The sequence below is a fragment of the Vigna umbellata genome, chromosome 5 (assembly GCF_029865625.1).
Source record: "Vigna umbellata cultivar VRB3 chromosome 5, Vumbellata_1.0, whole genome shotgun sequence".
Lineage (NCBI taxonomy): Eukaryota > Viridiplantae > Streptophyta > Magnoliopsida > Fabales > Fabaceae > Vigna > Vigna umbellata.
Window position 1 is genome coordinate 16,704,048 of NC_142169.1, and position 27,236 is coordinate 16,731,283.

General features: G+C 34.8%; 2 protein-coding genes across 5 annotated transcripts; one reads left to right on the forward strand and one right to left on the reverse strand.

Moving 5' to 3' along the window:
* Window positions 1-2,046: 2,046 nt before the first annotated feature.
* LOC148197830 (SAGA-associated factor 29 homolog A-like) lies at window positions 2,047-13,449 on the reverse strand. Of its 4 annotated transcripts, none has more exons than XM_088115481.1 (6): window positions 13,069-13,445; window positions 8,682-8,775; window positions 8,438-8,514; window positions 7,929-7,976; window positions 7,325-7,434; window positions 2,047-2,204 (listed from the first exon to the last, which is right to left on the reverse strand). In XM_088115481.1, exons 1-6 carry the CDS (start codon window positions 13,184-13,186, stop codon window positions 2,115-2,117), a joined length of 537 nt encoding a protein of 178 aa, XP_087971607.1. In that variant the 5' UTR covers window positions 13,187-13,445; the 3' UTR covers window positions 2,047-2,114. The 4 variants fall into 4 exon arrangements, with proteins under 4 accessions (XP_087971607.1, XP_087971609.1, XP_087971606.1 ...); XM_088115480.1 differs by having other exon boundaries at window positions 2,100-2,219; window positions 13,069-13,449; XM_088115483.1 differs by lacking the exon at window positions 7,929-7,976 and having other exon boundaries at window positions 13,069-13,444.
* A 9,210-nt stretch (window positions 13,450-22,659) lies between these two features.
* Window positions 22,660-25,447, forward strand: LOC148197831 (cystinosin homolog). The gene is made up of 8 exons (XM_047301641.2): window positions 22,660-22,961; window positions 23,067-23,199; window positions 23,769-23,858; window positions 23,944-24,068; window positions 24,270-24,312; window positions 24,610-24,727; window positions 24,982-25,031; window positions 25,136-25,447. Exons 1-8 carry the CDS (start codon window positions 22,843-22,845, stop codon window positions 25,265-25,267), a joined length of 810 nt encoding a protein of 269 aa, XP_047157597.1. The 5' UTR covers window positions 22,660-22,842; the 3' UTR covers window positions 25,268-25,447.
* Window positions 25,448-27,236: the final 1,789 nt, after the last annotated feature.

A 27,236-nucleotide genomic window follows, 5' to 3' on the forward strand; every position in this document is an offset into this window, starting at 1 on the left:
GGTCCAATATTTCCATGGATTTTATTGGTGGGTTACTTAAGGTTAAAGCCAGTGACACAAATTTTGTTGTGGTAGATCGTCTTACTAAATACATTCATTTATTTGCTTTGTCACACCCATATATAGCAACTATGGTGGCACAATTATTTGTGAGAGAAATTGTTAAACCTCATGGTTTTCCTTTGTCCATAGGTTTTGAAGGGGACCAAGTTTTTCTCAGTCAGTTTTGGAAAGAAGTGCTTAAACAAGCAGGGACTAAACTAAAGTATAGCACAACCTATCACCCTTAATTTGATGGTCAAACAAAAGTAGTTTACCATTGCATTGAGACATAATTGCGTTGTGTGACAGTTCTCAACCTAAACAATGGCCTAACTGGTTATGATGGGGCATGCCTCTTCTACAATGGCTCCTTTTAAAGCTCTTTATGACCAAGACCCTCCTACTCTCCTTATCTCTAGTTGATGTAGAACTTTTAACACACCTCTCACGCTGAGACGTATACATCTCAAGCGTGGGACCAAATATTAATAGATAGTTTGATAGCGGCCAGATAAGCGGGTTGAACAATAAACCTAACAAACAACATGTTTCACTAGGATAAACTCTGATACCATGTTAAGAAGTGGACTTTAAATCTAACTCAATCCCACAAAACCGGCTTGTAAGGTGAGATTCGCACCCACATATATACTATAAATTCACTTTATCTTTAGTCAATATGAGACTTCCAACAAAATGAACAGCTATCCCTTCTTGAGTGGAAAGTGTGAACCGCTCCCAGGTGGAACAAGATGCAATTTTAAAGGAATTAAAGGCTAACTTATGCAAAGCACATGATGATAATTTCGTTCAAGCTAATAAACACAAACTTGAGGTGGTTTACCAAGCAGGCAATTGGTTTTTCTGAAAATTCAGCCATATTGCTCTAAATCACTACCCAGTAAGCTTAAGGAGAAACTACATCGTCAATTTTATGGCCCTTATCAAATTGTAGAACGCATCAGTCAGGTTGCTTAAAAGTTGGAACTTCCTCTGCTGAATCTTATTCCACTGGTGTTTCATTTGTCTTTGCTTTTAAGCCAGCAGTACAGTCTCCAAATTCATATCAACCATAACCAAGAAATTGTTGGACATACAAATTAATTTGTGTGGTGAGTTAGATGTTCTTAAATGGTACCAGCTTCCAGATATAAAAAATAGTTGGGAATTGGTTGCTTCATGTTTAGATATATTGTGTTTTATGTTAATTAAGGAAACATAGTCCCTATCTTTATTATGTTATTTTTACATATTCATTTATATTTGGGCTTAACCCACTTCTCATTATTATAAATAAAGTACCCTATGTGTATTTTCTACACGAGGGAGATTAATCTTATACCTAGTTTTACTATATTCAATACTTTCATTTACTGAGAATTTCCAGATTTTTACCTTGAGGACAAGGTGACTTCTTCATGTGCAGGGTAGATAACAGAATTGTAATTCTTTCAGCCTCTGTTCTATTCCTAAAGCAGTAGGAACTGGATCCGAGTATAGCAAAAATGATTGACACAGAGTGTGTTTTTCATTTTGTTATGAATACTTCTATTAAATAGACTACGATATTACATTAGAAAGTGAGTTTAAACTTAACCTATTTTCATAAAATCAGTTTGTGAGGTGAGATTTGTTTGTACTTATACATTGTAAATTAAACTTATTTTTATTCAATGTGAGATTTCTAACACTACTAAGATAGCACAAGCTAAATATACACCGTTAGAACTCAACTCAATTTAATACCCTGCATTTAGTTAATGTCTTGGCATCAATGTGGTAAAATGGTATAAGTATGTCTTCAAAAATTAATATGGATAATTGCACTAAATACTCCTATATTCAGCACTTATTACACCCTAAATCCTCTCTTTTGGAAAATTACTGCCTTCACATTCTGTTACTACACCTATATGCTTGGTGTATAAAAAATTACACATAGAGTCTACACAAACCTTAGTGAAGTCATAAAAAACAATGTTAGTATCATAAGCAAAACCATAGAGGAGGTGACTAACTACCCCAAATTTATATGCAACTGACAGAACAAAATTGCAAAATTAATATTATACTTACTCCTTTGATTCCTTGTCAAAATGAATCACTTTTACAACAAACCATTCATCCTTATCAGCATTTCGTGGTGTGACCCTAGCTGCCACCTGACAAGAAATTAACTAAAAGGAATAGAACTCTAGATGCTTTAGAAAATTGTTTCCAAAAAACATTCTTCATCATAAACAAGTTGAGTCTATGAAAATGTTACTACAAGTTATGCATAACCTTGTAAGAGATTCAGATAATAGATTTCACTAAAAAATTAATAACAGAATCACAACTGTGAACAGCTCAATAAACTAACTATAACTGAATTTCTAACAGCTGTAATGATAGAACCTTGAGAGTTTATGTAAGGAGAAAGGAAATAGAAAACAAGGCATAGTTGTTAGGAGGGTTAAGAGGGGGGCAGTTATGCAGTTGGCTGTTATGTGTTTTGTGTGAGGGTGGGTATATTAGGGGGAAAGTGTCTTAAGAGCACACGTCTGTTTTGTATCTTTGTTTTGACAGGAGTATTACATCCTGTGTGAGGGGAGGATTGCTCCCTTCGATGCTTACGGACATCATTCTTTTGTTACAAGAATAATAATACAGTTTGTTCCTTGTAAGATTGAGTGTTGTGTATGTTTTTGTGTGCTAATCCGAGGGTTTCCTAGAAACCTATTAATTGGTTCAACCTCCCGGGTCACAAAAAAAGGAAGAACATGGAGGGGAGAATCAGTACGCTGGAGAGGCTGGTCAGGAACAAGGAAGAGCCATAGATGATCTCAGGGAATAGACCAGGGAAAATCATCAAGAACTTAAATATTTGATACTTATGCTGAAATCAAAGAACCAGGATAGTGGTTCTGAGGACAGTCAAGGTTCGGTTAATGAGGAAAGAAGGGGAAGGAACGAAGAACCTGAGGAGGATCTAGAGGAAGAAATGGGGGAAATACAAAAGGGCTGGATGAAAAGTGTAGAATTACCTACCTTTGAAGGAGTAGATCTGGTGGGGTGGATACCAAGAGCTGAAAAGTTCTTTGAGGTGCAGAATGTTTCAGCCAGGGAAAAGATGAGACTGGCCTTCGTTAGCATGGAAGGGAGCCAATCATTGGTTCAGATTTTGGAAAAAAAAAAACAAGAACCCTTCTTGGAAGGAACTAGCAAAAGCCTTGATTAAGAGGTTTGGAGGAAGAAACAGATGCTCTTTTTTTGAAAAGCTGGCTACTGTAAGGCAAAAGGGGCCAGTGGAAGAATATATCCAAGAATTTGAAATGTTAGTATCTCAAACTACAAGTTGACTGAGGAACAATTATTGGGGTACTTCTTTGGGGGTTTGCAAAATGATATTAGGAGCCAAATCAAGCCCCATAATCCTAGGGATTTGTTAAGGGCTATGGAGATAGCCAAGGATATGGAGGAAGTCACTCAAGATCCAAGATTGGGAGGAGGAGTGCCAATAGAAACAGTCAGTCTTCCAAAAGGTATAAGAAGGAATTGGTGCCATTTCTAGAACTGAAATGTTCAAAGGGGCCAGAAGTGGTCAAGGTACCTCTAGCAACGTAAGCACCACAAGGAAATATGAGACTAGCACCACGGTGGGCTCCAACATTTGAGGGAACACTACAAGAGAAAATAGGAACAAGGGGATAAGGAATGTGCCTTACCCAGAATATATCCAGAAAAGAGAGGAAAGGAGATGTTTCCACAGTAGGGGTCCCTACAGCTCAGGACATAGGTGTCCAGAAAAAAAAATATGAGGATACTGATCATGGCTGAAGATGAGAAGGAATGTGAAGGAGAAGAGGAGGAAGAAATGGAGCAGAGGCAGATGGAGCTCTCGGTTTTTTCAGCAGGAGGCTTGACACAATCCAATACTATGAAATTACAAGGATAGGTGAAAGAGAAGTAAGTGTTGGTGTTAATTGATAGTGGTGTCAGCCACAATTTTATTTCGACTAAGTTTGCTTGAGTGATGGATATAAGAAGACAACTAGAGGATGTTGTCACGACATCCCATTATTATTTGAAGGTTTGGAGGTGAAGGAGAGATTTTACTTGTTTGAGCTGGGTGGTGTGGATCTAATTCGGAGGTTTATAGGAGGTTTATATAGAATTATGGATGGAAAGCTAGGCCTTTAACAAACTTGCTAAAGAAAGCATAGTTTGATTGGACACAACAAAGCATGGAGGTCATGCAAGGCCTTAAGGAAGCCATTACTACAACCCAAGTAGTGCTGCCTAATTTTTCTCAAACTTTCCATGTAGAGTGTAATGCATCCGAGAGAGGGGTGGGAGCTGTGTTTTCATAGAACAAGAGGCCTATCACCTATTTCAGTAAATCATTGTCAGAATCCTCTCTTTCCAAGTCCATTTATGAGAAGGAGTTGATGGCTTTGGTGTTAGCCATCTAGCATTGGAGACTGTACCTATTAGGCTAGAAAGTTTTGGTCCATATAGACCAGAGGAGTCTAAGATACCTCCTAGAACAGGGATAACCACCCAAAACCAACATAATTGGTTGGCTAAATTGCTAGGGTATGAATTTGAGATAGTGTATAGGTCTGAGGCCTCCAATAAGGAAGCAGATGTCCTGTCTAGGAAGGCTGAAGAGATGGGGGAGCAGGAGAAGGAACTTAGGGTGATTACTAGATCCTTTAGGCATTCCAAGCTGTTTTGGAGGAGGTAGAAGGAGACTTGGTGCTACAAAAAATCAGGAGGGATCTGGTGGAAGAACCAAGCTCTCACTCAACTTTCATGCTGGAACATGATCCCCTTCATTACAAAGAAAGGTTGGTTTTGTCAGCCCAATCAACATGGATCACGAAGTTTATAGCAGAGTTTAATGTGACTGCCACAAGAGGGCATTCCAAGGTCTTCAAAACGTATAGAAAGGTGGCCTAGCCGTTATATTAGGTAGGGATGAAAAAGGCAGTAACAGATTTTGAGGCTGCTTGATTGGTTTGCCAGCAGCATAAGTACTTAGCTTCTTCACCACAAGGGTTATTACATCCTCTACCTATTCTGCAGGCTGTATGGGAGGAAATCAGCATGGACTTAATTGTAAGTTTACCCAAATCCAATGGGTATGTTGCGGTGTTGGTCATGGTAGATAGGCTAAGTAAATATGGTCATTTTATACCCATTATGCACTCATACTAGCAAAGTCTATAGCAGAAGTTTTTGTTAGGGACATAGTAAAACTGCATGGTATACCCTCCTTTATAGTCAATGAAAGAGATCCAACCTTTCTTAGCTTGTTTTGGAAGGAGTTCTTTAGGCTCCAGGGTACTAAATTAGTTATGAGCACTGCCTACCATCTAGAAACATATGGCCAAACAAAGACTCTTAATAAGACCTTACAAACCTACTTAAGATGCTTCAGTTCGAAATAGCCTAAACGTTGGAGTTATGTTCTTGGGCAAAATACTGGTATAACACTAGCTTTCAAGATTCGGCAATGCACTCCTTTTGAAGTGGTGTATGGGAGAGCTCCTTCATCCTGTTAGGTACAAAAAAAGTCCCAATTCAGATAAAACAAGAGATGGACATGGGTTTATTTACACATAAGATACCTCCATTGGTAAGAGGCCTTTTGGAGTGGTACCAAAAGCAAATCTGTGAGGGCTTAGCCCAAAGCGAACAATATCTTACCAGTGTGGAGATCTATGTGTGTATGTTGAATCTCCCTACAAATGGTATCAAAGTCGATGGTTCAGGTCTGGTGACCGGACTCAAACGAGTACGTCCCTCCATGGTAAGGTGAAGTCTTGGCAGGTGGCCGGTGGCTGATGGTAAATAGCCAGATGTATCATGAGAGGTGGAGAGTAAGAGATGCTCAGTGTGTGACCATGGATCGTGAAAGAGAGCAAAGAGAAGTGTTGATCATGGTGTACTCGAGGATAAGAAAAGACTTCCACTTAGGGGAGGTGGAGAACCATAGTCCTTTGTTTGAAGGGAAGATTGTTAGGTATAAACAAAGTCCCACATCAGATAAAACAAGAGATGGACATGGGTTTATATATATATATAAGATACCTCCATTAGTAAGAGGCCTTTTGGAGTGGTACCAAAAGCAAATCCGTGAGGGCTTAGCCCAACGCGGACAATATCTTACCAGTGTGGAGATATATGTGTGTATGTTGAACCTCCCTACACGTCCCTCACCTGTTTTGTGTTAGGAGAAACAACTGTGGAAGCAGTGGCACAAGAGCTACAAAATAGGGACGAGGCCCTCAAGCAACTAAGGGATCATTTAGAGAGGGTACAAGATCAAATGGCTAAATTTTCCAACAAGAAATGAAGGCCATCACTGACAAGGAGGGAGATTAGGTATATTTCAAGATCAGACCCTATAGGCAAGCATCCATGCCTACCAAATTGCACCCCAAGTTGTCAGCCAGGTATTATGGTCTTTTCCAAGTGACCAACCAGGTAGGACTAGTGGCTTTTAGGGTGCAGCTGCTAGAGATAGCCCGTATCCACCCAGTCTTTTATGTGTCTCAACTTAAATTGGCGATGGGCACCCAACAAGTGGAAAGGGGACTACCGGAGGATTTACATGGGGGAGGGCAAGTTTGTTGTACCCTCAAAGTATTGGAAAGGAGAACAAATCAGTTGCAAGGAGAACCAACACAACAGGTGCTCATTGAGTGGCAGGAAGGAGGGCCAGAAGCTGCTACATGGGAGGATGAGGTGACCATAAGGGAACAATTTCTTTCACCTTGAGGACAAGGTTGTTCAAAGGCCGGTAAGTAATAATAGGACCTTGAGAGTTTATGTAAGGAGAAAGGAAATAAAAAACAGGGCATAGTTGTTAGGAGGGTTGTTAGGCGGTTGGCTGTTATGTGTTTCGTGTGAGGGTTTGGCTATATTAGGGGGAAAGAGTGTCTTAGGAGGACACATCTGTTTTGTATCTTTGTTTTGATAGGAGCATTACATCTTGTGTGAGGGGAGGATTGCTCCTTTGGATGCTTACGGACTTCATTCTTTATTACAAGAACAATAATACAGTTTGTTCCCTTGTGAGATTGAGTGTTGTGTGTGTTTTGTGTGATAACCCGAGGGTGTCCTGGGTTTCTTGCTGCCAAGAAATCTATCATGTAAGCTTTAAACAGACAAACTTATCAAATGCAATGTACTGCTCATACATGTAGTATAACTAACATGGATAAAAACATTGTCAATAAATGTTAATGGAGTATTTGATTTGTATTCATCAAACTTCAGCATAAATGCATACCTGTTCTCCTTTAAGACTGGCACAAGCTTCAAGATGATTTCGCATAGTAGGATTTAGTCTTGAAATATCTGACTCAGTCTTTACTCGTTTCCTTTTCTGCTCATTACCTTCTGTAACACGGATATACTTAGGAGCTAGACTAGGTAAATAAAAACTAGCATCTCAAGGAAATCATAATAATAACAAAGTTTAAGGAAATTATTTGCTTCAACCACAATACTCCACAAACGCTTCCACATATTTGTTCGTATTTTGATTCATAAGTTTGCATAGCCTTGTTTATCAACTGAATGTTGTACAAAATCATTACCATATTGTTGGGGAGCAATGCATCACCATGTATTAGCTGGGGATAACAAAAGCATGCTAAAGCACTCTTGCTAACGAGCTGTAAGTTTGGCTAATCTGTACCTCCGAATCATGATTTTCATAGATATACCCAGCACTTTTTCCATTCTACTTCCACCATATCGGCAGAAAAGGATCGAATGTAAAAATATAAATGAATTGATTAATACACAATTTTCAGTTTTACTTTAAGTTACACGTTAGCATGCCCTCCCTCCCCCATTTTCTTCATGTAGCAGGACTATACAGGACTGACCCACATTGCAGCAGAGATGAGTATCCAAAGAGTAGACTTTACCTTTTCCTGGAAAAAAAAAAGGAGGGAAAGAAAAGATCTTAAAACAACCAAAAATTTACATCAAATGAATTGAAATTTGGCATGTAGTTGTCACAAAATTGTGAGACATTCTTTTCCTCCCCGTTTTCTTATTTTATTTACTTCCTACACTCCTTCCCCTTAAAAAGCATATCTCTAATGCTTTCGACCCTAACTTGGGTTGTATCATTTTGGTTAATCATACCTAGTCTTTGTGGTTAATACATAACACAAATGAAAAGAAAATATTAAAAGAGCAACATACTAAAAGGTTCTACGTTGACAGTATTTATTGTCAACAAATTCTAAATGTCCAAGCCTACGTACAGAGGTTATAATATTTCAAGTGAAAGATGAATATAATTATCTTATGGATGAATTCTAAATGTATAACAAATATGATAATGTTTCAAATGAAAGAACATATTTGTCAAAAATGTGAGGCAAACCTATTCTTCTTCGTGTTTGCCCCTGTGGACCCGTAGGGAGTATTCCATCAATTTGGCTTAACATTAAGCTGGAAATACTGCATCAAAAATCAATACAAGAATCACATGCAATAGAATGCCAAGCCTGGACAGTATATCAAGCGACTCTCATATCAAAATGCATAGCTTAAAGATTTTCAGCATAAATGAAAATAAAATGTAATTCATATAAAATGTTTCTGAGCTACGGACAGATTAAACATACTTTGCTTCACTTTCCGAAAGATCTTTTGCTTGAGTGTACAACACTTTAAGCCTTGCCAATGAGGTATCCCCAGGCTTCTCAACCACTTCAGGAGCTGTATCGAAGTGACAATAAAATATCAACAAAAAAAACAGATATCATAGCAGAATACAAGAATAAACATCAAATTATGATTCTCAGAAATGGAAACAAGTTCAGCCACTCCAGTCAAGCAAGTACAAAGAGTCTTTGGCTAGTCAAATTAGAGTCATTCTAAGTAATTGTTCCCAGCGACTGATTGACTTAAATCTTAAAATTTCAAGTTTCACATTCAAAAGGAAGGAAACTAAAGCAAAGAAATTAAATTGTTTAGTGTGTCATTCCTTAAAATCACTGAAGTCAGAATGCTTCATGAAGAAAAAACCGATAAGTTGGTTGTTAGAAAAAGATAAATGAATGTATTTGTATCATGTCTCACACGTTCGCTCACTCATGTGCCATTGTCATTGAAATGTGCATAATGATCTAGACCTCCTACCTTGTTCTAAAATCCAATTTGTTTTGGGGAGACAAAATTAAATTGTAGAATTGGGGAGGATTTTATACCATATGAACCAAGACATGAATTTTACCCAGTGAAATAAGTGTTTTGTTGCTGTTAATATATACTTTTCTTCAATAATCAACATTTATTTAACATGCCTATTTCTCATGTATTAAATGTTTGCATTTGTTGGCAAAGTGCCTCGTCTTTAAAGGATCATTAATCAAATACCCAAATTATAATGGAAATATTGATTTTAGATTACTTCTGAAACTCAAAGGATTGTTTGTTTTTGTCAAAACAGTGTTGCTCATTATGTGTTTTAGGAATTTTTTATTTTATTCTTGCTTAACTTTTAATCTTTATTATAGTTGTATCTTGCTATTAAAACTAGGATTATAAATTTATAAACAATCCCATAACTACAAGGGGATTAGTTCCCTTAGAATTAGCTTATAAAATAAACAGCAGACTTTTGGAAGTCTCACATCGACTAGAGATAAAACCAATTTATAATATATATAAGTGGGTGCAAACCTCACCTTATAAGCCAGTTTTGTGGAATTGAGTTAGGCTTAAAGTTCACTTCTTAACATGGTATCAGAGCTAAGTTAGAGCTTATTCTAGCTAGATTTGTGTGGACATATTGTTCCACCCGCTATCGGGCTACTATCAGACCATCCATTAATGTCTAGTCTCACACTCCAGATACATATACCTTAGCGTAAGGGGGGTATAAGTGGGTGCAAACCTCCCCTTAAGAGCTAGTTTTGTGAGGTTGATTGCAAACCTTACCTTACAAACTGGTTTTGTGGGGTTGAATTAGGCTTAAAGTTCACTTCTTAACACAAACCCATGTTTTTATAGGTCCATTGATCTCATTATTGAAATATAGAAGAAATATATTATTTCTTCCTAAATTATGAAACGGTTTCAGAACTCCTTATCTTTAGGAGTATCTGACTTTGTCTATCAATCTTAAAATCCTGAACTGCTATAGAATTGCAGAATTTCAAGCACACAGGGACATGCTCTCTAACATATTCTGGTAATTTTCCATTTTCTTTTGATCTTTAATGCTTCAGCTACTCCTTTTCTCATTATTGGCAACTAGACTTTAGCGGCACTGAACATATAACCCCACTACCCATATATTTCTCCATGTGTTCTCCATGTCCTAAAAATAAGAAAATTTCAACAGAAGATGGAAGTCTTATAACAGCGGCAGGACAAGAGATCCAAATAAGCCCATCCATAACCTTTAAAAATATCATTCATGTCCCTAAATAGTCCACTAATCTGATTTTTGTACAAATACACAAAAGATCTTTCATGTAATAAATTTTTTTCCATAGCAATTATTGTATTTTACAGGACAAGAAATCAAGAGGATGATTGGACATGCTAGACAATGCAATGACCTTTACTACACAGAGGACCCTAATCAACCTATCAATAGCCACTCCCTCGTATCTTAATCCATCATGACTAATTAAGAGAAATCTTAACTATAATATACTATTGTCAGCTGGGACATCCTTCATTTCAAGTGATAAAATTTATTTTCCCTTGGCTGTTTAAGAATTTAATGGTGGAAGCTCTCCACTATGAGGTGTGTGAGTTTGAAAAACCCAAGTGCACAAATTTTTCCATTAGCAATATCTTGTTCATACTAATGTATGGAGTCCTACTAATATTGGTAGTATCTTAGGTGATAAATAGTTTATAACCTTTATAGATGATTGTATTCAAGTGACTTGGGTTTTCCTATCGAAACACAAGGTTAGTTCTACCTTTATTCAGTTTGTCACAATGATTAAGAATAAATCTAGAGTCAATATTAAGAGAATTAGGTCTGATAATGCTAAAGACTACTTTAATCTTGGTTTCAACTCTATTTTTCCATAAATAGGAGATAATCCATAATCTTCATGTGTTAACATGCCTCAACAAAATGAAATTGTTGAAAGGAAAAATGGGCACTTATTACAACAAACTAGAGCTCTACATTTTCAATATCATACTCTTTAGGAGAAGCCCTTTTTACTGTCACTTATTTCATCAATAGATTGCCCTCAAAGTATAGAGGAGGATATTGTAGGAGACAAAGAAATGTATCAAAGACTTGTTGACAGACTTCTATAAACGCATGTAACTTCTATAAACTTGAATTGTAGAGTTAACTTGTAAACTTTCAAGGTTACTTAATAGAAAAAATATTATTAAAAAACTTATTTCATAGCATATAGGCTTCACAAAATACTCTTACACGTCAAGAATTCAATAACTCAACTTTACAATAAAACAAAATAGCAAAATAACAACAAAGTGTACACATAAATTAGTACTGAAAAAGATCAGACAACTAAACAACCAAATTATATGTAAATTCATAAAAGAAAAAAAAAAATATTAGAGAAAACATATTAAAAAGGAGTTAATTTCATCAAATCCTTTGAGTCAAGGTAAAGCCCTATCATACATATTGGGGTCAATGATGACAAAAGTTAAAGTTGATTTCAAATACATAGCCTCACTTTTTTACTTCAGCATTTATGCCTGGCCTAACCAAAATAAGAATTTGACAGAGAGCTTGACAATTAAAAATCACAAAATTGTAGGAGTTAAGTTGAGATTGACAACCATAGTTGCAACGTTTCATAAAATAAGCCAAGAAATAGGCAGGCACAATAAGAGAAAACATTACAGAACTTCTAATTTATTGCTGAACTCTAACTTGGCCAAAGATATCCACTTTTCACAGGCTTAAGAGCATGACATATTCCATTTCAAGTTTGGATATTAGTAATCAGCAACAAGAACCAAGTCTTGCCCCATTGCCACAACTTGATGTCTGTTAGAGGTTATATTGATGATCAATCAATGTTATCTTAGAGTAAAGTATATTTTAAGCGTTTCTCTTAATATTTTCTCTACTTGACTCAAACCACAGTTGGCATGGCCATTAAGTTGCTGAAGAGCTCCCATCCAAACTCAGATGAAAATCCAGGTCATGAAACTGAAACCTGGATTCTGATCAGCCATCTGAGATTGAGCCCAAACTGAAGTCTGTATACAACCACGAGAAGATCAAGACGTCGATGCCCAACACCACTCAACCCTGCAATCCTCATACCGTTATGGATATCCAAGGATCCTACCAAGGGCATTCATTATTCTCACTAATATACCCGTACATTGTGACTGACAGTCGAAACTACCTTACCCATGGAAGTGCCTTTAAAACACATTAAAAGCAGTGTCCCACTTGAAATTCACATTGTGATAACAAACATTTCCTTATGTATTTTTCTGTCCTTTTAAAGGGGGCTGACGTCCATTTTTTCACACTAGCACTTCTACTGATGTCCATAACATTTGCCACAACCATATTACACCACTACGTAAGCATGTTTATCACCATTTTCTCTAATAAACTTTCCTGTCCAATATTTTATCTTAATACCAATCAACATAAGCAAATCAAATTTTTTTATGTATGAAATACAAAAAATCACTATTAGTATCTATGTTCGTAAAATTCAAAATCTAAAAACAATTTCAACAAAAAATGGCAATCCAAAAAACAACATAAAACAAGGGCATTTTTGAGGTTAATAAAAGTTGTAACTCCACAAAAGAAACAGCCTACACACTCAAAACAGTTCTTTTTTATAATTTTATATTTTAATTTCAATTTATCCAAAACTAAAATGGATAAAAAAAATAAAACAGAAGAAAGAAACACCTGATTTACAAACAAACATAAACATTAAGAACCTCAGGTCAAAAAAAGGAAAAAAATGCAATATTGAAAAAACAAAAATCAGGTAAAAATAAAGTATTGAATAAGAGATAACTGACTAGTCTGAAGCTTCTTGTGGAGCTTGTTGATTTCTGAGAGAATCTCCTCCTGTTCTTTCCTTACCCGATCGAGCTCCTTCGAGCTCTCCAATAGCGAGACAACGTCCGGAGATGACATCGTTTTGATCTTGAAACAACAACTGCTGCACAAAACCAGATTCTTCCAAAGTTGCTATCCAATTAAATCGAAAATCGAGAGTTGGAATTTCTAATAATATATTTTTCTCAGAAAAATTTAAAGAGTGGAATGTTTTGCTTTCCGCTTGCGTTCTGTTATATATTTTTATTTGATTTTATTTTTGAAAAAAAAAAAAAACTTGAGCAAAAAAAAAAACTTGAGCTTATTGTTACTCTAAAATAATTGGAAACTTTTGGCACCGAAATAATCTTCTCCCAAAAGATAAGCTGATCTTATTCATGAAATACCTTAACCATCCCTCTGCCTAACATGTATATTATAATTAAATTTCGACAGTGATTAATTATTATTTCTTATTTTGTACTCTATTTATTATATTATTATATTTTTAAATAAATATTATTATAATAAAAACATAAACTCGTAAATCATATTAATTGTATAATATAATTAATATTTTTTAAGAAATACTTAAATTACTTTAAACTTTCACTGTCTATCTAAATGTCCATACTTAAAATTTGGATAACAAGACTGTATATAATTAAAGGAAAAAGTAATACTAATAATGAGTAATTATATAATAGTCACTTTAATTATTTTCATAATTTACTTTTACTTTTTAATTTTAAAATATGAGCAAAGATAAAATATAAATATAAATTATGTAAATCAAAATGAAAATTTCTAACATATATATATTATATATATAATTATTATTTTATGAATGAAAAAAAAATATTTTTATATAATTTATAAATATTATTTTTTCATTGCACATACTTGAACTAATTTATATATCTAAAAATAATAATAAACTCCCTGTTATGAAATGTGTGGGAGATAACATTGATTTTTAAGAGGTATGTATATTATATTAATATAATGTGTTAATATATCTTTCCTAAGCTTAAAAGGTTTATAAACATTTAACTACAACACTAACACTGATTTTTAAGAGGTCTATATATTATATTAATATAATGTGTTAATATATCTTTCATAAGCTTAAAAGGTTTATAAACATTTAATTATAAGGGTATCTCAATTTTTTATACTCGACATTATTTCCTAATATCACATTATTCACTCATTTTTACGAACTTAAGCGTCCGAGAGTTGTTATAGGTTCACATATTCTTTCCTCAACAAACTCGTTGAAACTTGTTATAGGTTCAACTATGTATGAGAGGTTTGATGGTAGGTATAGGAGAGGGAAGTTGAAGTGTCTATAGGGTTTGGGGATGGGTACGAAGGTGTGAGAGCTAAGGGTAAGAATGATTTTAGGAGGATCAGTTGTTGTGGTTATAATGGTTTATTGGTCGTCTTAGTTGTTAGTTGAAGGGGGTGAAGGTTCTCTAGGTGGTGAAGGTGGTAATGTTTGAGTTGTGATTTGAGGAGGTGAAGAGAGTGGAGTTTAGGTTGAAGGTGTAGACAATCTAGGTGAGATGGGTTTAGTTGAGGGTATGTGTGGAGATGAAGAGAGTTGGGCTTGAGTGGGAGGAGTGGACAGTGTTTGGGAAGGTTAGTTGGGAGGTGGCAAAGAGATGCCAGACGTTGTGAGAGGTACAAACAATGTGTCTTTAGATGTGTCGAGATGAACGTCTAAGGACTAATTTAGGTCTTTTTGGAGAGGGCTCTGCAATGGTTACTCCTTAAATGTTGAGGGGCATTTCCCGACACATTTTCTAAAGCAGTAAAAACATGTCCATCATTAAAGTATGATTTCTCTTCAGGACATTTCTTAGGTGAAGAAGGCTTATTCACTTTCTTGGCCTTCTTCTCTTTTGATGCAGTAGGTCGAGGTCTTTTTGAAGACGTTCCACCCTTAGATGCTTGAGCCTTTGTTGATGTAGAGTTGAAAGGTTGACCAGACGTTGCTTCCTCAGACGATGAAGGGGATGCTTCAGAATATCAGTTGCTTCCTTTTCCTTTTCTAGCAGCCTCTACCTTTTGTAACCCCTTAGGGCTTGGTAACCCTTTATATCCATCTTCAAGAGATTCAGAGTCTTATCAAATCCTATAACTCTGACGGATTCTTTCTTTTCTACGTCCATGTGAGGATGATTTAGATGATTATTCCTTGTGTTTGCAAACCTTACAGTCTCCAAAGAAGGGATCTTTTCTACCTTCTTTACTTCCAACTGCATCTGTCTAATGTTGGTTATGTTGAATACTTAGCCACGAGAGGTGCCACTCATTACAATATGGTTCCTTATGAGAACATGAACATTTTCAAACATCATATGCTCAAGAACCTTTCGATCAACAATCAATCTGACCAATGAAGTGTAATAGTAGTTGTACACCTTCTTGCTCAAGTCTTGATGGACTGGACGACGTGGATAAGAATCATGTGTGGCAGGTTGAAAGGCATCTCAGTTATCAAATGATATATGACGAATCTACCCATCTTAGTCACATGATCTCTAGAACTGCTCTTATGTAGGAACATCTTCGAGCATACATGTTAGAGGACTTTTGCATAAGGGCTCAAGTTTAACAAAAAAGCATTAAACGAAATATCCCTCTGAATGAAATATTGTTTTAAAGAAATAGTGTTTAAAAGAAATATAGTTTAGAAGATCCTTTCTAGACAAAAACAAGCTTATAACAACGTTTTCTAGACAATATTGTCAGATAAACAAAGCTTTATAAACAATGTCTAATGAAAGGAAGCGTCTTTTTAAAGAATCATCTAATAGACGATATGTGTTACAAACAGCATTTTAACAAATAACGTCTTACTAACATAAGCATCTATCTTTATGCTAACATTGAAGCTTAAAATATGTTTTACTCAAATAATGTTAATTCAAGCAAGCGTCTTATAAAATGTATCGTCTAACAAGAGTCCGTTAAATGTTGCATATCTCAAACAGGTTTTCAACATAAGCATCTAATGTTTACACCGTCTGATATTCATATGTTGAATGGTTTATTAAACGATGCATTTATTAATAAGTTGAAAAATGAGAAAATGTATTGAACATGTAATACAGCCTAACGCTTATCAATGTTCAAAATATTTAATGTATGTACATAAAGTGCTTAGATGCTTGCATACATTATTCTTGATATTTTTGCAGATCACAAAAGTACAAAGACTTTATCAGAATCAATGCACCAAAGATAAAGACGTTCAAAGATATGAAGAATATTAATGTTTCCCTTGAAGACTTATACTCTAACACATCGTACAAGCTATGTTTTGATAAAAGCTATGGCAAATCATTCTACCTTTGCAAAGTAGATTGAGCCTGATTTCTTAAAGGCCACCAGTTTTACATGAAGTCAACCTTATCTAACCGTCATTTCTTAAGAAAAGCTATAAATAGACAAAAGCTTGAAGAGAAGACAAGAAGCATAACATTGAGAACTTTTGAACCCTCATACAAGCTTGCTATTACTCTACTCTTATATCGTCTAATGCAAAATTTTCTAAGAGAAAGAACGCTAGCAAAATCTTAGATTTTGTTGTACTATTTTTATCCTCTTTTTGAGAGTTACCATCTGTATTTGCTCTTAACACTGACTATATTGTACATTCTGAAGAGAACTAAAACACTTGGTATTTAGCTCAGTTGAGTTAAATAGTCTAAATAGTTGTCTAGGATTGATACCAGAAGTGGTTAGAATACTTGTGATGAAAACTCATTTAGGGAATTTCATTCAAAGGGGTATCAACTAAAGCTAAGGCTAAGAAAGGGAAGTGAAGAAGGACTTTTAAAGGCTCTTTCTTGATTTTCTTTCTCTAAGTCTTAGAAGGATTCTCTAAAATACTTATATTGTTGTTTTGTAGGGTCTAAAAAGGCTTGGAGATCATGGTTGAACCACCCAAGAAGCATGAGAAGCCAAGGGAAGCAAAGGAGCAAAAGTTAGGAAGAAATAGGTGGAATTTCGGATTGGGAGGTTACCTTCCGGATTATACTTGTGAAGAAAAATGGCTTTCGCATTGGAATTTCTCCCAGCCAAATCCACTGCACGCCCAGCCACTACTAGATGCATTTTACACATGTTTAATTTTGACCTTGATCAAGGCATGGCTTGCGTGAGCTGATTAGTTGGAGCTTCTTGCACAAACTAATTTAAATTTGGGAGGGAATTTGGGTCAGAAACATGACTCATCTTTACCTATAAATAAGAGAGTCATGGCTATGTAATTTCTCACTTTTGAGCTTAATGAAATGCTCCAGCTTCTTTTGTTCTTTAGTCACCTGAGAATTTCTAATTCTCTCACTCTCCTCTAGCTTCCTTCCTTAGTAGGAAGGTCTTTTGAGCTTGGAGGCATCATACACACACCACACCTTCATCCAAACTTTCATCAAACACCTTATGTGCATCCAATTCACTGCACCAAATCTCATTCCGTTGTGCATCTGTTTTGGAGCTTCTTCTTGCGTGCTTAATGCTAGGAGAGGGTTTCATCAACTTGTATACCAAGAGTAGTTAAACTCAGACTAGCAGTATTGACTAGATGAACCAGGAGTGGTGTTAATACTCGACGTAAACCTGGAGAGGTGAAACTTGTGTAATTTTCTTGAAGATTAGTGGAACCCTTTCAAAGTTCTTAAGGAAGAACTGGATGTAGTTTAGGTTGAAGGAACCAGTATAAAATTTGTGCTTTATTGCTTTGCTTCTTAAAAAAATTTTCCTTTATATGTCCTTCATAAAAACCATCATCTAAACATCTTATTTTAAATCATCTATCTTTTGAGAATCCATTAGACGCTGCTTTGTGAAAAGTTTTAAAACATTATTCACCTCCTCTAGTGTATTCCTATGATTTCACATATTATGTTCCATTTGGTGTCTTGGTTTTAGTTTCTTTTGATTAAAATTATCTTCTTCTCTAGAGTACTGGAAGTGAACCTTCACATCTAGATAACCTTGGTTATCTTAATGTCCAATGAGAATCTTTCTTGAGCTTTCTTAATCACTTACACACCATATAATATTAAACCATAATCTTTATCATTCATTGTGAGTCTTGAACTCATCATCCTCCTCTTTTTGGAGAAAATACAACCACAAATTCTTAAATTCTACATAAAAAGGAGAAAGATCACCCACATTAAAAGTGTCATGTTATAATTAGGGGGTAAATCTAACTTATAAGCATTATTGTTTATTTTCCTAACTACTTGGAAAGGGTCATCCCCTCTAGGGTGGATTTTGGAATTCCTTTGAGTAGGGAACCTTTCTTTTCTCAAGTGAAGTCATACCCAATCACCCTCTTTAAAGGTAACCTCTTTCCTACCTTTATTGGAAAACCTTTAGTATTACCCTACCTTCCTTTCTATGTTACCCTTGACTTAAGCATGTAAGTCTTAGATCATCTTAGCATGCTTTTCTCTGTCTTGGCAAGTCCATGCCTCACAAGTGGGAAAGGGAAAGAGATCTAGAGGTGTGAAGGGATTAAGCCCATAGGCAACCTCAAAGGGAGAGTGTGAAGTAATGGAGTACATCATTCTACTGTATGCAAACTCTATATGAGGCAGAAGATCTTCCCACTTCCTAGGATTATGCATTATCATGCACCTAAACATTTAACCCAAAGTCTTATTAACCACCTCGGTTTGGCCTTCGGTTTAGGGGGTGACAAGTGGTAGAAAATAGAAGTTTAGTGCTAAGCTTTCCCCCACAATGTCCTCCAAAAGTGGCTTAAGAATTATGATCACTTACTATGGTTCTAGGGATGCCATGAAGTCTTACTACTTCCTTAAAGAAAAAATCTGCAATTAATCTTGCATCATCCACTTTTTAGCATGGGATAAAATAAGTTATCTTTGAAATCCTATATATCACCACAAAGATAGAATCCCTATCCTTCTTTGTCTTTGGAAGCCCTAGTATAAAATCCTAAGGTCTCTAGTACACTCCTTAAATAATGCACATGTTCTTCCTTAGACAAGCTATATATGAGAATGTCATCAAAGTAGACTATTACAAACTTGCCTAAGAATTATGTAAGCACATGATGAACGAGTCTCATGAAGGTACCAGGTGTATTAATCAAACCATAAGGCATAATTAACCTCTCATAGTCTAAACTTAGTGTCAAAGGTATTCCTAATTTACATAAGAGTAAAGAAATCTAATGTAAATTTATGTCAGAGTTATTAACAATATAACATAAATTTACGTTGAAGAAATAACCAAATATCAATTTACTTCTTATACAATGTTTGACCTTTAGAAGCCATAAAAAGTCTAAAATAACAAACATAAAAAATCTTCTTTATGTTAGTCTCAACAAGAAAACACTAGGTTCTATAACAAAAAGAATCATGGACAAATGTGTCCACCCAATTTGCCAAAAGATATACATGCATCTTGGTTGAAGGTTGACCTTTTTTTTTTTTTGAAAACAAAATTGCCAAAGACATTTTATTTATTAAAACTATATACACTACATGGAAATTTGCTACAAGTAATCGCTGAGACAATGCCAATCCAGCCTAAATATGTGAAAAGATACTTATGATAGTTGAGGAGTCCCCACTCCAAAAATGACCCAACATTTAAAGTCTTGAAGCATCCAAAATAACACTATTTAAACCTTTTTGCTTAGTTTGACTCAAGGTTAAGGGATTATATATATACCATTATAAATGGATTATATAGACTCTAATCATGAATTATGACCCACACCCTCAACATTCGATTTGATAAAGATTCAATGCTCATACATTTGTCTTTTAACATAAAATCTTCTTTACGAAAATTAAGTTGTCCCATAACCAAATTATTAATCACCTAGAGGCCATGTGTATTAGTTTAGTCTTCTAAAGGGAATAAAACTTATCCAAGTTGGTTATATAGTTTGCTAGTTACTAACACAAAGATCTAATAAAAATTACAAAGAATCTTAAGCAAATTATCTTTAATAAGTTGTTTATTACTCTTTTTTTAGTGTACCATTAAGATATCAAAATGAATCATATTCATTAAAGTGAGACGAATGCAACCCTTTTACCTTAAATGGCTCAAGGCTAAGGGACTGCATATTGTAATTGTAATAGTTAGAGTTTTATTTGATAATCAGCTAAGAATAAAGTTTAGTGTAGTGTCTACTTTATAACTTAACTAATCATGTATAGAATGATCTGATATTTGAATATACTATTTACTTATAAAACCATATTCTGTGATAATCTTCAAAACACTTACCTTGAATATAGGACTGATAAATCCATGAATAGTTTTTCAATTTTGGTTTAATACATCATTTGATCCCTAGTTTGGGGCGTTGTGTTCAAAGTCGTCATACCTTTTAAATAGTTCACTATTGTCCCATATTTAGTTAAAAACAGTTCAACTTGGTCCTTTTGGCTTACGGCGTTAAAAACATAACGGTGCAATGATGTGACAACAGTGACTTGTCCATTTTTTTATGATGCGAAAACTGTGACCCAATTGACGTGGCCAGAAACCCTAATTTTCCTAAGGCCAGAAACCCTTGTGCCATTACCGTGAAACCCTAGCCGCCGCCGTTGTCGTAGAACGAAACACGCCACCACCAAACCCTCACGCCACCATGTCACCGTCACCACTATCAACATAGACCTACAATTCGAAGTAGAGAAACTGTGACCTGTGCAATGTTTATGCGAGAGAGCCTTCATGATTCTGCACCTTGACTCGCAAACAACCCATGGTGGCGCAACGCATTTGATCAGCGATGAACGAAGAAGAAGCTCTCGTTCTAGGCTTTTGCTCTTTGCAAAGAAGACGAAGATGGAGGACGCATGAAGAGGCTTCTTGCACGATGCATGGAGGCACATTGTTTCTACGTTTCTGGCTTTGCAATTTGTAGGTTGGTGTCCATGGATATTGTTTGCGAACTAGGGTTTCTGCGATTTGGGTAGCGATTATGTATGTTTATAGTTTTCTGCAAGTGTGAATTGAGTTTCTAAGTGTCGCAATTGCGATATTCTTGTTCATATTTAAGTTGAAATTTTTAGTTTGCAGGTTAGGGATTTCGATTCAGTTCTTACTTAATGGTGGTGAGGCGCAACACATGGTGGAGATTTTGCCTTGATTACTAGTGACGCGGTTTAGGGTCTCATGGTGGCTAGGGTTTGGTTGGAATTAGGCGATTTGGGTTTGATTTCTGGGTTTTTTGTTGCTTTTCTCTACTTCGAATTGTAGGTCTGTGTTGATGGTGGTGATGGCGGCATGGTGGCCAAAGGGTTTGGTGGTGGCGCGTTTCGTTCTACGGCGGCGGCGGCGGCTAGGGTTTCACGGTGGTGACACAAGGGTTTCTGGCCTTAGGGAAATTAGGGTTTCTAGCCACATCAATTGGGTCACAGTTGTCGCATCATAAAAAATTGGACAGGTCACAGTTGCTACATCATTGCACCGTTATGTTTTTAACGCCGTAAGTCAGAAGGACCAACTTGAACCGTTTTTAACGAAATATAAGACAATAGTGAACTTTTTTAAAAGGTAGGACGATTTTGAACACAACGTCCCAAACTTAGAATCAAATGATGTATTAAACCTTCAATTTTATAGTATTCTCATGTACACAAGATTCCCTAACAATCACTCGTATTAAAAAATAATAGCAGTGACACAAGAAAAAGATAAGCAAATATTGAAACCCTACCCTAAGCTTTGTTCTAGTTCTAGTTTACCAAAATCTAAACCAGAACAAAAGTACGTAATGCGATTCTTCACGCATTACAATGTGTATTCTTCACGTAACTTTCTATTACGTACACATTTAGATCTCTATAATAATATATGAATAATAATGTATGATGAAATATCTTTATTTTATAGAATTTTATGTTATTATTTAACTTCAATTATATTTTAAAATATGATATTTTACACTTCAAAATTATTATTTTGTTACAGCAATACAAAATAATAAAAATAAATCACATATTTATTTAATTGTAAATACAAATGTTCTATAATATAATTGCGCTCTTTTATTCTTCTTTCAAGCAGAAAGTACAATCTATATCATTTGACTATCTTTATTTAAATAATATAATATTAAAATTAATATAAATAATATAAAATGATCCATTCATTCTTATTTATTCATTTTTATTTGTTATCTGTTATTTTGATATTTATACAATTACAATTTCTTTTAACATTTAAAATTTGAAATTTAAAAAAAAATATATATTTTGATATTAAATATTTGACATTATCACTTTTTTTATTATGCTTTTTATATTTTCATAAAAATTATTTAATTAAGATTAGAATAGTAAGAATGCAATTACCAAAACCCAAAACGTATAAACTCTTTTCTGTTCCGTTCCCTGTCATCTCTTACTAATTTAAGGACGTTTCGAAGACTTTTATCCTTTGGGAACTGTGTGCATGAAAGTATATTATTTTTGCCAGCACGTTAGAGTCCGCTCATATATAAAAGGCCACCGAACAATGCCCCAAGAATGTATGAACACGTACGTAGTGGAATACGCTATCACAACCGTTTGGAAAGACCACATTTATAACACTTTCAATTCAAAACATAAACTGTAATAATATATATCTATATCTATATATCTATATCTATATATCTATATATATATATATATATAAAGTATATTTCTATACGCGAGATTTGTGGTTTGTTCTTTGAACAAGTGAAGGAAAGAATCATGGCTGCTTGGAATTCAGTTCCGCTGCATGTCTCCTATGAAGTTATGGGTTGGTTTGCTTTTGCTTCCTGGTCCATCAGTTTCTATCCGCAAGTCATCTTGAACTTTCGCAGAAAAAGGTACCATTTACTACCAGTTTTTGTGTAATTTTTTTTCTTTTCAGTTCCTTATCTTATGACTTTTTGCTTCTATTTTATTGTGTTTTGTATTGCTTTGTTGTATAGTGTGGTGGGCTTGAACTTTGATTTCGTGTTGCTGAATTTCACGAAACACTCTTCGTATCTCATATACAATGCATCTCTGTACATCAGCTCTACTGTTCAGAAACAGTACAGAAACAAATATGGTCAGAAAGAGGTTTGTTCATATCCATTTTTTTTATTGAAGTTAAATTGATTAATCTCAGTGTGTGCTAAAGTGAAAGGGGAAAGTTATGTTTGTCACTTTACACAGTTTCGTATCGAGATATTTTGATAATCTGATGTGCTTGCGTTCCAACTTCAAATTCTTGCACTGCATTGTTAGGTTATCGACCCTTATATTGTCCACGGTGGTTCTTGTGGTTAGCACAGTCTTTTCCTTGTATAAGTGTTTGGGCTTTGTCGTTTAATGTTAGGAGAAACTACACATGAGCCAACAAACCCACTAATCCATGAAAATGCCTATTAAAGAAAAAATTGTGCAGACTCATGATTATAGAGTGTGGAGTACTTTAAATATGATGACAAACAAATTTAAGGTTGGAACAATTTGTAAATTATTTTATAATTAATATCTTCGTTCTTGGTATATCGTGTGTATTCATTCTGTCATGCCTCAGGCAAATGCAACTTACGGAAGGCTAGAAGTTTTTTCTTTCTTTGTTTAATGTCTGCATAAATTCATTATTAGCTGAAGGTGATTCAGCATTTTTTGATATATTTCAGATGATACCTGTGGCAGCAAATGATGTTGCTTTTTCAGTCCATGCTGTTTTGCTGACAGCAATTTCCTTGTTCCAGATTGCTGTATATGATGTTAGTACTATGCTCCCTCTAATTGAGCTTATTGTTCTTGTTATGAATTTATGATTATCCTAAAACAGGTTAAGTTTTCATGTAGCGGGGAAGTCAGAAAGTCTCTAAAATCGCATATGGAGTTCTCCTTGTTACATGGACCTCTGCAGCAGTCTGTTTCTTTGTAGCATTGCACAATCATAACTGGCTCTGGCTAATCTCAATCTTCTCGTATGTTTTCTGTTTTAGTTTGTTACATGACAATTGGCATTAATTTGACTTCCTATTGTGGATTATTAAGAAATTTGCGTTGGAGAATCATAATAAGACCAAGTTTTTTACCATGCCATTGTTACATATAACATGCATCATGAATGATGAATGTGTTAACAAATTTCTTTCTGACTTTTCTTGAAACTGATTCACTTGCAGTGACATTCAAGTTTGTATGACGGTTATAAAATACATTCCCCAGGTCAGGACCTATTCGAGTTTTTATGATTTCCTTTTAATTATAGTTTCTCGTGTTTATATTATCTCAATTTGATTGCTGAGATAATTTAGCTCTAGGAACTAGGGACCAGTAAGATTATGATAGTCTTGTCTTCAATGAAGCATATTTTGGAATGCAAACATAAACAATCTGAAGAAGGGCTTTTTACTAAATTGGCGAGAACTGCTGCATATTTCTTTGGTCATAAAGTGAACTTATTGTTTGTTGAAACATGCTAACCATTTTATCTCAAGTAGTAAGTTGTGATATTGAATATAGGCAGTGATGAACTTTATGAGAAAAAGTACAGAAGGCTGGAGCATTGTTAACATTCTACTCGACTTTTCTGGCTCCGTAGCTAACTATGCGCAAATGTCTATGCAATCAATCGATCAACGTAAGTCATCTTCTTTACCAAAGGATTTTGTTCCATTTATAGTTAAAAAAATGCTAGTAGCATACTCTTTTAAACACTCTACTATTGATTGCAAAACATTTAAAATCATATCATTTTGGCTGTTGAACTTTTTGTTAACAAGTCTCAATCATGATTTTGCAATGTTTAATAAGTTCTAAAAATCAATATTATAAAAGAGTATGTAGCTATTATCTTCTTTACGGTTTAAATTGATATCCAACTTTGATTTCCAGATTCTTGGGTGAACTTCTATGGAAATATAGGGAAACTGCTGCTATCTCTGGTGTTTATTTTTTTTTTCTGCAAGAGATTTTACTTGTTAGATAGTTATTCTGATCCAATAGAACTTTTAACTAATATAGCTATTCATAAAATGAACCATTGCAGGTGTCTGTATTCTTTGACATCCTTTTCATGTGCCAACATTATCTGTTATATCCTGTGAAGAAACGAAAATTAGAGGCATCTCCTGAACGTGATAGTGCCAAGTCTTCAGATAAACCATTTGAGAATGTCTAACATGGAACTTGTGTCATGATTTCTCTTGTAATGAACTCAATCCTAATTGATCCTTTTGCATTGAAAATTCAATAACCGTAAATGCTATTAGTGTATAAAGATAAAAGCATCAAACAAAAAGTTGTTAGTGTCCTTATCATTTTCTTCTTTAATTTCCAACCAACTATTCACCCTCTATAAGTATTGGATTGTGTGGCGATGTGAGCTGATATTGTTTTGTAAAATTTAGCATGGTTTGTTTGACCACAATGGCTGACTCGGGTAATTGAGATCCTAAACAAATTTTCTTTTAGTAGCTTGCTCCACTATCCCAAAACAACTTTAACTGTATTGATCTTGCTAAATATTAAAATCTAGTATGTGCTCTTATTTTAGTATTCAGAGTGTGTACTTTAGGTAGAAAAAAGGGTTACATTTACCTTGTGTTTGGACGTGACATTTCAACAATTTCAAGAAACTGAAGTACATTGAATTATTTTCATTTTATAATTACTTTGTTTGGATGAATAAATTAAAATATCTTATATTTCAATTTTCTTATTTGATAAAAAAATTTAGTTTCTCTTACATAATTCTATTTTAAAAATATTTAAACAACTCGACTTTATCCTTTAATACGATACGAGGTGATTTAACTTCACGATTAAGAAATTATGATTAGCTCGATACTTGTTGATCCATCTTAGGTATTCAAGAGAGTAACCTAGAACATGGTACGGTAAGAGCCTGGGATAAGAATGGCAAAGTGGACTAACCCGCTAACCCATTTTGACCCATCTCGCCAAATTAACGGGTAAAAGATCGGCCAACTCATGCTAGTCCGCTTTTCTTTAATTTAAAAATAAAAATAAAAAATAATTTAAAATATTAACTTTTTTATATTATATCTTTTTAAAGATGTAAAAATTCAATAGTATTGTAATTTAAATCATTAACCCTTACAACTTCTAATAATTAGTTATAATGGAATAATTTAACATGTAAATGCATTAATTAGTTTTAGAAATTTTTTTTATAATTAAATATGCTTTTAATATTTATTTATATGTATATATATAAACAATTTATAAAAGTAAAAAATTTTAAAAATAAAAAGTGCTCGCTTGCCTGTCTTGTGGCCAAGTAAGTTAATATTTTTTGTCATTTTAATATGGCGAGCTAGCTCGACCTAACCCATTTTTGGAGGGCCAAGGATGGGTCAGGCCAAAATGGGTCAGATTGGCCCCTTTTTACCACCCTTAGCTTGTGGTTCTTTCTCTTTCTTGTATCCTAGAAGGTGTAAATAACAAATAATTGGAGGTGTTTTTAGCAAAGGAGGCATGGACAACATGGGAGAGGTTTCATTAGGAGCGCAAAGAGCACATGGGGGTTGTCTTAACCCAAAGGAGAACATGGATCAGTTGCTTGGCTTGCAAAGGAAAAAATATGACGTGTTTAAATGTGTTACATGTTTCAAATCTAAGATCTTAGTTTAGTAGCAACAAATTACGGAGTTAATCATGTTTAAGTTTGATTTAATCTTTTTCCCTAATCAGTTGGCCTCTCATCAATACATAAAAAGCCTCTACTTTTGTATTTCATATTTTAATATTAGTAAAGAAACTTTGGTGTTTTTATAGAGGATCAAGTGACTACTCATGTTTTTAGTCTTATCTTGATTTTTATGTTTAAGTGGTGAGTCATCTTCACTCATATTGGATAATCCTTCTAAGTGACATTGTAGCGAATGTTCTAGCTTCAGTTGAAGTTTGTCCAATCACATGCATCCTTCATTCAGTTCAGTTGATCTTCAACCAAGTGAAAGAAAGTTTAGTGAATCTAAAAGCTTCAAAAACCTTCTTCAAGAGTGAGGATGCATGTATCTTTTCAAGGCACCTTGGCCTCCAAGAAATGTGCTAAGGATTACTTAAGGCCCAAGTAAGCCTAAAAAGCACCTTAGTTCAAATAGTCACTTAAGAATCAAGTTAAA

Excerpts from the sequence above, each read along its gene's own strand:
- LOC148197830 (XM_088115480.1), bottom strand. The coding sequence starts at position 13,186 with ATGTCATCTCCGGACGTTGTCTCGCTATTGGAGAGCTCGAAGGAGCTC. Across the intron at positions 8,776-13,068 it reads CCACAAGAAGCTTCAGACTA|CTCCTGAAGTGGTTGAGAAG; the intron begins GTCAGTTATCTC and ends ACTTCGATACAG. Across the intron at positions 2,220-7,324 it reads CCAGTCTTAAAGGAGAACAG|TTAATTTCTTGTCAGGTGGC; the intron begins GTATGCATTTAT and ends TATTCCTTTTAG.
- LOC148197831 (XM_047301641.2), top strand. The coding sequence starts at position 22,843 with ATGGCTGCTTGGAATTCAGTTCCGCTGCATGTCTCCTATGAAGTTATG. Across the intron at positions 23,200-23,768 it reads ACAAATATGGTCAGAAAGAG|ATGATACCTGTGGCAGCAAA; the intron begins GTTTGTTCATAT and ends GATATATTTCAG. Across the intron at positions 24,069-24,269 it reads TGGCTAATCTCAATCTTCTC|TGACATTCAAGTTTGTATGA; the intron begins GTATGTTTTCTG and ends ATTCACTTGCAG.